Here is a 12512-nt window from a genome sequence, read left to right on the forward strand (position 1 = left end):
TTTACTAGTTGACAAGTTCATTTTTTCCAGTGAACTCGACTCAAACGAGCGTCTCGATGTGTAAAAAAAAAATCACAGGTTTATTCTAAATCAGCAAAAAAATCCATTTGTACCAAACAACCAAAACAACAGCTATCTTTTAAAGCTGGAGTCTACTGTATCCTCTTGTCCTCAGCCTTTTTTCTGTATTTTCTTTAGCTGTGGAGGACACAATCACTGATCTGATCCAGCCTTACACCCCAGCTCGGGCTCTGAGGTCTGTGGATCAGAATCTACTTATGGTTCCTGAACACGGTTCAGGACCAGAGGAGAGAAATCTTTTCAGGCTGGTGCTCCTAAGCTTTGGAACGATCTTCCTCTCTCTTTGCGCTTGATGGATCTACTCACTCCTTTAAGAAACATCTTAAGACGTTTCTATTTGTTCAGGCTTTTCCTTGAATTTCTGGAACTCCTGTGTTGTTCTCAGTATTATCTTGATCTTTAAAGTATGTACTTTTTTGAGTATTGTTTTGATTATTTAAGCGCTTTGTGACCCTGGTCTCGAAAAGCGCTATATAAATAAATATTACTTACTTACAATGACTGATGCCATCTAGTGGCCGGAAGTTCAATTGCAACACAAAAAGGAACAAACCCTGTGAATATTTACATGTTGATAAACTGAAGCAAAATAACAAAATCAAAAACAGTGCTGTTGAATATTGATATGGTGTCCTGAAAAAAAAGTTATATTTACATGTATTTTCTTGCTTGTGCGGCAAACAAATGCCTCACTGACCAGTGCTAGTCCTCGGACCGGGAGTTGAGAACCACTGTCCAAGTGAAAAAAAAAAAAAGAAGAATGAATTGAATTAGATGTAAACTCGTTTTTCCACAGCTTGGTGAACGAGCAGTACATTTACAAGGCTGTTGATTGATTCCCAAGATACATGACAATCAATATTCCAGTCAAGTAATTAGTTTAAGGGTCAACATGCCATAAGTTTTCTCAATATTCTTCCTGCCTTTTCATACTTGGTCAATATTGAAAAGTTCACCGAAACTAATTATCCCTCCATATCAAATGTGCTCGGCTCTCAGAGCTGACATCAGCGTCTGGAAGACGAGCGAATGATCTCATCTTTTTTGCTCGCGCCCAGGATGACGCAAAGCGCCAGTCGACCGCCCTGGACGACACCCCGAGGGGAAGCTGGGCCTCCAGTATCTTCGACCTGAAGAACTCGTCGCCGGACTCCCTCCTGCCGTCGGTGCTGGAGCGGACGGCGGTGGAAGACATGGACCACCGCAATACCGAAGCCCGCCTGCAGGGGCGCCACGGTGACCTGCTGGGCCTCTACCCTCCTCCTGACGAGGTGTGTGTGTGTGAAAGAACTTCGGAATGTGTTTGTTCATTCAACAAGTACTACATTTAAAATACACATTTTCCACTAATTCATTCATTCTATTAAGGTCTATGGAAGTAGATCAAAATATTGAACGGTTGAATTTAAAACTATCTAATAACGATAATGAAATGCTTTAAAAAAAACGTTTCTATAAAAATATGATTCGTTTCGAAATGTTAAATCCATTCAATATACTTCAATAAAAATGACGCCTAGACCACGAAAAAAGGAGCTTTATTCTTGAGAGAGACCGAACTTGTGTGTTTTAAGTTGAGCCACTTCCCCAAACAAGATGGATGTTTTATAGATGTTTGCTTTCGCTCTCCAGTTTTCCTCCGTCTTTCCTCGTGTGCACAACATACACACTCGCCTTTCTTTGCTGCCGCGTTGCCATGACATCTGCTGAAATGTGTCTCGAACATGACCTTATTCTCCGCGAGACAGGACGAGGCCGTGGAGAGATGTTCCGTCCCCGAAGTGCCCAAAGAACACTGTGGCCAGAGGATAATGGTCAAGTGTCTGTCTCTGAAGTGAGTTCACGCTTTTCCCCCAGAAATCTGTTTTTAAAACCTCATTTAAAACCATGTTTTCTTAGGTTCGAGATAGAAATCGAGCCGATCTTTGGATCGGTCGCTCTGTATGATGTCAAGGAAAAGAAGAAGGTATGCGTTATCTTTTTTTTCCTTTCTTTCGTGCAATCAAGTTACTTCGGTGACTTTGATTCTGTTAAACCGCTTGCGTAATGCTGAGCTCATGCTCGGCTTATTGGATTTCCCGGGCCTCACAAGGGCCTAAGTGATATTGTAGTTTCGATCACCCAGTCCAAACTGAATTAACAATTCCCTGATGTGCATTTTCATTATCATACTCCCTCCACCCTTCCTCCTTTTACCCCCTCCTTTTATCTCATTGTCCCCCCACCCCACCCTCACCCCGACAGATCTCGGAGAATTTCTACTTCGACCTGAACTCGGATCAGATGAAAGGGATGCTCAAACCTCACACGCCTCACATAGCCATTTCCACTCTGGCCCGCTCGGCCATTTTCTCCATCACGTATCCCTCTGCCGACATCTTCCTGGTCATCAAGGTACAGAAGCCGCTTAAATCAGAACAACAATGCATTTACTTTTTAAGTCTATACTACAGTTTGTTTAAGGTGTTTAAGGCATTTTATGTGCCGCATGGTTAGTCGATAAATGATATATTCATGTTGATATGATGATAGATGGACTTCTCCTTCTGGAAATTGGGTTTCCAAATTTCAATTTTCAATATTGCAATCCGAAATCTACATTCCGGTATACAGTGGTCCCTTTATTTATTATGGGGGAAACGTAAAAAAAAAACCTTGCTGTGTCTCAAATCGCATACTAGCGTACTAAAAGTTAGTATTTTTAGTGCGTTAGTGCGTCTCAATTCTTAGTATGCGAAATTTAGTGCGCCATGCACACTAAATTGGCGTACTAACACGCCCACAAAACTGAGTATGGTTCGATGGACACTAACCACCCTAAACAGCCGCCATCTTAGTGACATTTTAAACGTAAGTTACGTCATATATAAATGCATATATATGCATATACTTACAGGTGTATTTTCAGCAGCAGTAGGAGGATAAACACGTCTTTGCTGCTGATACCAGCTTAAATATCTCGCGATTATTTAGATTCTCATATCTTTTCTTTATTTCTTTTTCCAAACTTGCAAAACGTGCTGCCAGCAGGTGGCGATAGCGTTCAAACAGCTGGTTGAAACATCGTTAAATAGAAGTAGAAGAAGAAGCTGTCATGTGATTTCCGGTTAGTGTGTAGCTTCAGTGTTTGATTTGAGACGTACTATCTGTGGAGAATTTGCGTACTAGTTAGTAGTACACTAAACTGATGCATACTAACTTCTAGTATACTAAGATTAGTATGTGATTTGAGACACAGCCCCTGTATTAAACGAAATCCGCAAAAAGTACTGACCATTAATTTTTTCACTTGTTTAAGATAAAAACACGTAACAAGTGCATTAGAAGTCCCATCACTATCGACAACCCTGTCATTGGCGGTGACCTGCAGAGCTCCAATAATGCTTTGCCGCCCAGCCAATTAATCACTGTTGACATAGCAACTGAGATGTAGAATTTAATTACAGTATTGTAGCGACCAATCGGCCGTCACTAAATAGAGTTGTGGAGAAGGGTATCATGGGTATCATTTGCACAATAAGAGAGACGGATAATTAGTTCTACCCACCAAGTTCTGTGGTTGCGCATATGTTTATCTGCCGTTCAAATGAACCCCATTTTTGTAAAAGTGTGTCAAGGAGTTTTGCCGTCTCTGACTGCAGCTTGCTACAATATATTTAAATATGCTATCAAGCGATATATATATATAAGGCCTTCAACTGATACCGTTTAAAGATTTTGTCACCTTTTGTGATTGAGTTTGACAACCCTGACGTAACAGGTTGCATTCTGGGTACCACTAGTCTAAAGCAGGGGGTTACCAACGCAGACATCAAACGATCATTTATCATCCATAATAAAATGTTATTTTAGAAGTGTGTAACAAACCCATCGGTGGCCACTTGGAGTAGCTCTCACTTGCTGAAAGGTCGGTGACCCCTGGTCTAAAGTTAGTGTATAGTTCAAAGTGTTAGGGTTGTTCACAGTGGCCTGATGCAATGGAGTGCAATCTCTTTCTAAAAATAGTTGGCCTTCGACGTATTTCTTCATTTGTTTAATAAGTGAGGCTAAGTAAATGTTTTTTTTTGTTTAATTTTATGAATTCAGCTGGAGAAAGTGCTCCAGCAGGGCGACATCGGAGAGTGCTGCGAACCCTACATGGTCATGAAGGAATCCGATTCCTCCAAGGTAAGCTGACGCCGGCCTCAGCAAAAAGACATGTGCCAGGTTCATGGGTTATCATGAAAATTACCCAACAATGTCTCACTGTCGTGTAATATTTGCCCTTCTCTTTAGCAATTTCACATGGCAGATGAGCAGATATTAGATCAATACCCACCAGAGTTAAAGGGTATCGCGTTTCTGGGCAGAAAATGAGTAAAAATTTGGGGTGAACTGTCTTTAAATTCAATCATTTGTATTCTTCAAATGTTGAAAATGTTATAGCGAACATCCAGATACGGTGTTTCGTTTAAGAGGTTTGAAGATGGTGGGTTGAGAGCGAGCACATGTATGTGCACACATGTAAGTAAGTAATATTTATTTATAGAGCGCTTTTCCAGACCAGGGTCACAAATCGCTTAAACAAACAAAACAATACTCAAAAAAGTACATACTTTAAAGATCAAGATAAAACTGATAACACAACAGGAGTTCCAGAAAATCAAGGAAAAGCCTGAACAAATAGAAACGTCTTAAGATGTTTCTTAAAGGAGTCAGTAGATCCATCAAGCGCAAAGAGAGAGGAAGATCGTTCCAAAGCTTAGGAGCAACAGCCTGAAAAGATTTCTCTCCTCTGGTCCTGAGCCGTGTGCGAGGAACCATAAGTAGATTCTGATCCACAGACCTCAGAGCCCGAGCTGGGGTGTAAGGCTGGATCAGATCAGTGATGTAAGGAGGAGCCTGACCATGAATAGATTTGAAAGTAAGAACCAGAATTTTAAAGTTGATCCTGAAAGAAACTGGAAGCCAGTGAAGAGTTTTAAGGATCGGAGAAATGTGAGTTCTTCTACTTGAGCGGGTCAGAATTCTCGCTGCAGAGTTCTGAATCAACTGCAGACGAGACAGATCCTTCTTGTTAAGACATGAAAACAAACTGTTACAATAGTCCAGACGAGAAGAAACAAACGCATGGATTACAAGCTCCAGATCATGTTCCGACAACATTTTCCTAAGTTTAGAGATTTTTCCCAGTTGAAGGAAACAGTTTCTGGTCAGTTTCCTACAGTGTTGAACAAGAGACATGTCTTTATCAAATACAACACCCAGGTTTCTCAGGCTCAGTTTGACAGACTGACCTAAGTCACCCAAGTACTGACTCAACCCTGGAATCTTATCATCAGGAGCAATCACCAGTGTTTCAGTTTTGTCCACATTTAGCTGTAGAGTGTTTTCACTCAGCCATTGTTTGATTGTTTGATGTGTTTCGTGACCACGCACGCAGCACAAGGAGAAGCTGGATAAGCTTCGCCAACAAGCCGAGCAGTCCTGCAGCCGCCTCGGCTGTTTCCGGATGCCCTTCGCCTGGACGGCCATACACCTGCTCAACATCGTCAGCAGTGTGGGGGGTCTGGACCGGTCCGACTCCGACTCTGACTCCGGTACTAACGTGTTATTTTTTACGTTTAAAAAAAATAAAGTATCTCTAAGGTTTACTTTACATGTTCATTCTGTCGTTCATTCCCACCACAGAGCGAAAGGGACACGGAACGTGGAACGAGAGAAAGAAAAAAGCCTTTGAGCGGATGAGCATCGGGGATGAAATGTGCAACTTCGCAACGTTCCGTCCAGCGACTCTGACGGTCACAAACTTCTTCAAACAGGTTCGATTGCAACTAATAAATCATCTTGATAGTCTTTCCACCAACTTGTGATACAGTAGATGATTCACAGGCGTTGCAATTTAAAGAATAAAAACACTTCTTTGTTTACAACAGGAGGGAGACAGATTGAGCGACGAAGACCTCTACAAGTATTTGGCCGACATGCGACGACCATCTTCGGTTTTGAGGAGATTAAGACCCGTTACCGGTGAGACAGAATTATGATAATCGACAGTCTTTAGTTGAATTTTGAGTCGGTCTTAATTATTTTAAATCTGTCGTTCTAGCTAATATTTCTGTCAGTTAAAGTTTTATACTCGACCTACTGATTGGTTGGAATTGTGTTGCCCTTTTCTGAATTGTTTCTCCTTTTTTTTTTTTTGCCCCGCTCAGCCCAACTGAAGATCGATATCTCTCCGGCACCGGACTCTCCTCATTACTGCCTGTCGCCGGAGCTGCTCCACGTGAAGCCGTACCCGGACCTTCGCGTTCGCCCGACGAAGGACGTGCTGGAGTTTCCAGCTCGCTACGTGTACACGCCTCACACCACCTACAGGTAAAATGTATTTATGAAACGAATCTGTACTACAGTGGGTGTCATCTGGGGCGTCATAGCTCAGATGGTAGAGTGGTTGCCTGCAGTCCAAAAGGTTGCAGGTTCAATCCCAGCTCCAGACAATCTTGTGTCGTTGTGTCCCTGAGCAAGACACTTTACCCTGATTGCTCCTGATGGCAGATTCGGCGCCATGTGGTGCAGCCTACTCCCATCAGTGTGTGTGAATAGCTGTCAAAGCGCTTTGTGACCCTGGTCTAGAAAGGCGCTATATAAATAGAGATTAATATTATTATTATTATAAGTTGTGTTACGTACGTATATTTTGCACACAGTATTGCGTATTTAAATCTATTTCAACAAGAAGTTATTAGTCTTTGTTCACACTGTTACAAACAAGTGATTTATTTGGACCGCAACAATAATCAACACAACACAATAACTTATTACCATTACTTAAGGGGCCAACAAAAGGTCGTAAACTCACATGATTCCCTTCTACACACACAGTTCTATTAAGCGACGGCTGATTGGTTGCTCGAATGCTGTATTTGAATTCTACACCACAATTTGCTTCGTCAAAAGTGAATCGACTGCTGTGATTGGTTGGCTGGGCGGCAAAGCATTACAGGAGCTGTTACAGTCACCAACAGGGTTGATGTGAGGGACGGCGGCTCGTAACACAATATTGAGTAATCAAATATATATGTATATATAGATGTATATAAGATCTACTTTGAGTTCAAATGTTTTTTTTGCTAATTTATGCAAATGAAAAAAGGAAATTACTTTGGGTATTTTGTTTGATTCGCGGGTTTTCAGAACTTAGTGGAACTCCTAGTGTCTTACTACCTAAACTGGACAGGAAGTCGGTAAGACTCATGGATTGCTGTGAGAAAAACGAAGCCCCTTGTGTGTTTCAGTGCCTTTAACATGATTCATGGAAGTTCTTAACGTAACGAAACTTAATTTCGTCCTCTTGTCTTCAAAAGTCTTTCCATCAAGCGACAATCTAAGAGTTGCTCTTTCAATGATCGTAACAAATCAAACTTGGGTTCTAATACATTTTATTGTTTTTTATTATACATTAGTTTAACAATACATTACAATAAATGAGAAAATACAGCAAACGGTGGTTCTGGAGTGCAGAAAGGTTCCGAGGTATCGACAGCAGGAATCAAATGGCTTCTGCCTGAAGGGTGAGACGTAGAATTTAGAAGAAAAAAAGACCAATACATGAATTGATGAAGTGACATACCTGTTGTTGTAACACATGGAGTTGTTCGTCATGGCTCTCAATGTTCCTTCGTTGGAACTGGGTCAAATCCCATAAGCCCTTTAAAACGATGGTGTTCTCGGCTGCCCTCACCTGTAAACGTGGATAACAGGATTACCTAAAGTTCCCACCGGGTGTTAATTTGATTCTCGCCCAGACGACGGAGGGTTTTTTTTTTACCTTGAGATCCTTGAGCCTGCCTGGAAATCTGTCGTTCACTTGCGCCTCCATTCTCCTCACTTTCCGCAGCAGCTCCGCCTCGGCCTCGTCTAACTCGATCAGCCAGTCTTTAGTCATCCTGGCTCGAGCGTATTGTTTGTCCATCTGCTCCTGTCGAGAGAGTATTCGCTGCATCATTCTCCTGCTGCACATAGTTCTCCCTCTTGTTACCACGACTACTTTCTTTCATTTGACAGTTTTCGCAATAGTTTAGTTTATCAATTTCTGCAGATCGGTAGGAGGTTGCTGTGTTTTGTCTGCTTGACGTCCTGACAGCAGAGAGGAACAAGTGGAAATCAGATGGGAGATTTGATTTGACATACTTTCCCTCTCAGTGACTTCACACAAGAAGGTTCTACGTTCTGTTTACTTACCCTCAGCCGCCGCATCACACTTTTCATCTGCTTCTCCTGCTCCCTGGCCCGATCCGTCTGCTGATACAGCTCCTGCAAAGCGCTCTCGCGCCGGCTCAAAGCCGTCATGATCCTCGCCATCTCGGCGTCCGTGTTGTCGTAGGCAACGCGTAGGGATTGGCTGAACTGAAGGGCCCCGAACATGAGGACGTTGACTTCTTCGAGCGGTGCCGGTCTGTCTCCCGTCTTGCTGCTTATCCAGGTGCAATCGATGCCTGTGATGATGCAGAACACGGGAAGCAAGAATAAACTCAAACTCATCTTGATAGTGTCGGTATGTTGGAAAAAAAATCGGCTGCGATCTGATCCTGGAGAGAAAAGTTTCCTCGCCCCGACACAGTCAAAGATTCAGAGCTACAGCGTGAGGTCCGAGCTCTCATCAGGCCGTTGCTGAGACTTATATCCGAGTCGTGCGGGCAAGTTAATTATTATCCAAAACTGTGGTTCGTTCCCTCAAGTCCTCGTCTCAGGGACCTCCCCTTGAGTTTGAACCTTTGGGAGGCGAATGTAGACACTTGGGTCAAAAAAACAAATCCAGCACAACAACATCAACATGATGCATGTTTTTCTTTTTTCAAGGTTTTCTTAATTTCCAGACAGAATTATAGAATTTGTTTGAAAGCAGTGTGTGTTTTAATTCATATTACACATTTGGAAACTTTTTTTCAGCATTTAATTGAATTAATAAATAATTTAATTCAATAAATATTATATTATAGGGTTTAATTTGTTTGTTTGTATTCTAAAACCATTTCTTTCTACTTAATTATTTTTACATTTCTTGGCTTTTGACTTCAATACAAAATATTTGGTTGAATATCAATAGAGGGCAGAGCTACTTGGTCGAACTTATATTTAAATAGTATTGAAATATTGAATTTTAAAGGCTACACATGAAAGAATAGTGAATTTATTTATAATTGTTTAATTATTGGAATAACAATTTAAAACTTAATATATATATAAATATATATATATATATATATATATATCCCCCTGCTTAAAAAAAACAAAATAAACCTTACATTATAAAAATAATTGAAGGAATGATTCCCCAAAAAATGTATTTCTTGATAAAACAACCACATTTCCCTCGAAATGATCAACATTTGAAATGTTTAATTCAACTACTTAATATTCTGATGATATACTTCCAGAGCTGCACGTTGACAGCTGGCTTTAATCAGCTGTTTTAACATGTGAACAAAAGTAACCTCTGACGTTTGACAGGGAATGGGGCGTAGAAGGTATTCCTCAAACAAATTCTGGGTCAAAAGAGCTGGGTCACCCCCCCCAACCCCTGTGCGTAGTCAAATAGCACCACCTCTTAATGATCTGTTTGTTTTTTGTGAACTCGGCCTGTGCCAAAATCAAGCCTTACACTCAAGTTGATTCTTATAATCTGGTTTAAGACTCTCCTGATGCAAGTGTTCCTAACCTTCCTACATGTGTCTGTTTCTCTCGCTCTCTCAGAAATCTGCTCTACGTTTATCCACAAAGTCTGAACTTCAGCAGTCGCCAGGGCTCGGTCAGAAACATCGCAGTGAAAGTCCAGTTCATGGCAGGCGAGGACGCCAGTCAAGCTTTGCCGGTGAGTTATAAACGCAACAAAGCTGTCAGGAAAGAGTTAAAAACCTGTAGAGGACACCTCGGGGTTTAATGAATCACTGTAGCTCCCTGTGGAAAACTCTTTATTGGTGCGGAAATTCCTTTGGCGTCACCAGTGAGGAACTTGCATCACGTCACCTGATCAAACCCCTTTAGATCATGTGTCAAATCTGGCCCTCCAACTCGTTTTATGTAACTGGATGTTTGGCTTAATCCAAGTATATTAATTTATTCATGTGGATATTGTGACCTTTTAAAATGTCAGTGTTAAAAAAAACGTCTCAAACACGAGTATCCATGTCAACATCATAGAGAGACTTCTAAAAAGAGTAGAGTTTGATGTGAGAATGACAAAAAAAATTGAAATCTGACTACTTCCTGTTTGCCAAGTATAAAAGTTTATTGGGTGATCAAACATTCAAATTGTGTGTTTGTTAAAACGCACTTGTATTTCTTGTTCAAAGTTATTCGTGTAGAACAAACCTGAAGAAATGTGCATTACTGTATTTATGTGGTCCTTACGAAGTCACCTAGAATTATTTAAACAAGCGGCCTGCTTGTAATAAAAAATAATTTCCTTTCTTGTATTAGTAATTTATGTATTGTTCAATCATATGTTCAGCACATTTCCTCTCAGATATTTCCAATTTATTTTACATAGAAAATAAAAGGCACACCTTTAAGAAACATCTTAAGACGTTTCTATTTGTTCAGGCTTTTCCTTGATTTTCTGGAACTCCTGTGTTGTTCTCAGTATTATCTTGATCTTTAAAGTATGTACTTTTTTGAGTATTGTTTTGATTGTTTAAGCGCTTTGTGACCCTGGTCTGGAAAAGCGCTATATAAATAAATATTACTTACTTACAATTTATAACTATTATCAGAATCATCAATTTGTGATTTTTAAGTTTATTAAAGGTAAAGGTAATACTTTATTGACTAAATTAAATTGTTTAAGGGGTTTGACATTCTAGTTAATAATGGAGTGAATGTAATCACCCAATGCTGGTAAAGGGAAACAAAAGAATGAACGACACACATATCAACATTTTATGGCTTGTTTAAGGAGAATAGTTATTTTGGTCTCGTTATTTATGCGAATTGTATTTTTGTAAGTTTTCCCAAAGGATTCGTCAAGTTTAATCCAAGTCATTTATGAAGAATCCATATTAACCATGTATATATATTGTATTGCCTTTTATGTTCAGAGAATATAAAGCATAAAGTGTCTCTTTCTCTTTTTAATGTCAAACTCGTCTGAGCTTTTAAACTCTTTACTCACAACATACATTTGTGCAGCATTATTGTGGATATAATGACCCCCTGTGGTCATTCTTGGACTTACCCACTTGTAACTCAGCAATTACTATATATAGTATATAATTCATTGTTTTTAACAATAATATGATCCTCTGTTTTTTTTTACCCATATTTACTCCTGATTGTGTGATGCAATTCATTTTTTTAATGTATTACTAGTTTTATTCTTATTAAAACTAAGCTTTTTTCAAGGATTTTTCTTCCTAATTTACCATAGTTTAACAGAAGATACAACTCAAATTATTTAGCTTTATTTTATAGTACTATAGAATAATTACACTTTATCCATTTTGCTCAAGTTTTCCCATCATATCCACCCCTTTTTTTTTTTTTGGTCTACTTTCTTTTGGCTAAATGGTCCCTGACAAAAGCTGCATAATTAAAAGTGTGGCCCCCGAGGAAATGAAGCGTCCCGGGTTTATACAATAATGCATGTAGTAATAAACTAGTTATAAACAATCACGATATAGTACTCGTAACAAGTCCGGTCTCGTGCTCAGGTCATCTTCGGCAAGTCGAGCTGTGCCGATTTCACGAGAGAAGCCTTCACTCCTGTCATCTATCACAACAAGTAAGACTAGTCGGCTGCACTCACACACACACACACACACACACACACACACACACACACACACACACACACACACACACACACACACACACACACACACACACACACACACACACACACACACACACACACACACACACACACACACACACACACACACACACACACACACACACACACGCATGCATGTAAACTTTGAGTGGCATCCAACTTCTCCTCCTCCTCCTTACAAAGTGTTTAACTTCCACCCCCTCCCCCCTCAGGTCTCCCGAGTTCTATGAAGAGATGAAAATGAAAATCCCTGCCAATCTCACAGACAACCATCATCTGCTGTTCACCTTTTACCACATCAGCTGCCAGCCCAAGCAGAACACCCCTCTGGAGGCTCCTGTGGGCTACACTGTGAGAACCTTGAACGAAAGCTTTCCACCCACACACACACACACACACTGACTCCTTTGATCGCCCTTTTTGTGTTGCCTTGCCATCGGTAAGAGCTGGTCTCTGGTCTCTCTGTTGTGTTAGTGGATCCCTCTGATGCAGCACGGGCGACTGCGCTCCGGCTCCTTCAGTCTGCCCGTCTCCGTGGAGAAGCCCCCGCCCAGCTACTCGGTGCTGACGCCTGACGTGAGTGTTGTTCAAAGAGATATCCTGGGTTGTTTGTTTTTTT

The 12512-nt window shown here is 40.7% G+C and overlaps 2 protein-coding genes across 4 annotated transcripts in view; one reads left to right on the forward strand and one right to left on the reverse strand.

Annotated features, from left to right (window-relative positions):
* Positions 1-12512, forward strand: part of dock6 (dedicator of cytokinesis 6) — a 36374-nt gene that overhangs the window by 5743 nt on the left and 18119 nt on the right. For all 3 annotated transcript variants that reach the window (XM_087809958.1, XM_087809959.1, XM_087809960.1), the window contains exons 6-18: positions 1140-1352; positions 1830-1915; positions 1981-2047; positions 2326-2475; positions 4168-4248; positions 5504-5660; positions 5752-5882; positions 5997-6090; positions 6276-6438; positions 9817-9934; positions 11772-11842; positions 12106-12244; positions 12368-12469. In XM_087809958.1, coding sequence (XP_087666084.1) covers positions 1140-1352; positions 1830-1915; positions 1981-2047; positions 2326-2475; positions 4168-4248; positions 5504-5660; positions 5752-5882; positions 5997-6090; positions 6276-6438; positions 9817-9934; positions 11772-11842; positions 12106-12244; positions 12368-12469 — 1572 coding nt within the window. The remainder of the gene's footprint in view (positions 1-1139; positions 1353-1829; positions 1916-1980; positions 2048-2325; positions 2476-4167; positions 4249-5503; positions 5661-5751; positions 5883-5996; positions 6091-6275; positions 6439-9816; positions 9935-11771; positions 11843-12105; positions 12245-12367; positions 12470-12512) is intronic.
* angptl8 (angiopoietin like 8) lies at positions 7486-8658 on the reverse strand. The gene is made up of 4 exons (XM_087809455.1): positions 8305-8658; positions 7892-8041; positions 7694-7804; positions 7486-7627 (listed from the first exon to the last, which is right to left on the reverse strand). The coding sequence occupies exons 1-4, from the start codon at positions 8602-8604 to the stop codon at positions 7613-7615; spliced, it is 576 nt and encodes a 191-aa protein (XP_087665581.1). The 5' UTR covers positions 8605-8658; the 3' UTR covers positions 7486-7612.

Source organism: Callionymus lyra, chromosome 15 (genome assembly GCF_982586985.1).
Source record: "Callionymus lyra chromosome 15, fCalLyr1.hap1.1, whole genome shotgun sequence".
NCBI classification, from domain to species: Eukaryota; Metazoa; Chordata; class Actinopteri; order Syngnathiformes; family Callionymidae; genus Callionymus; species Callionymus lyra.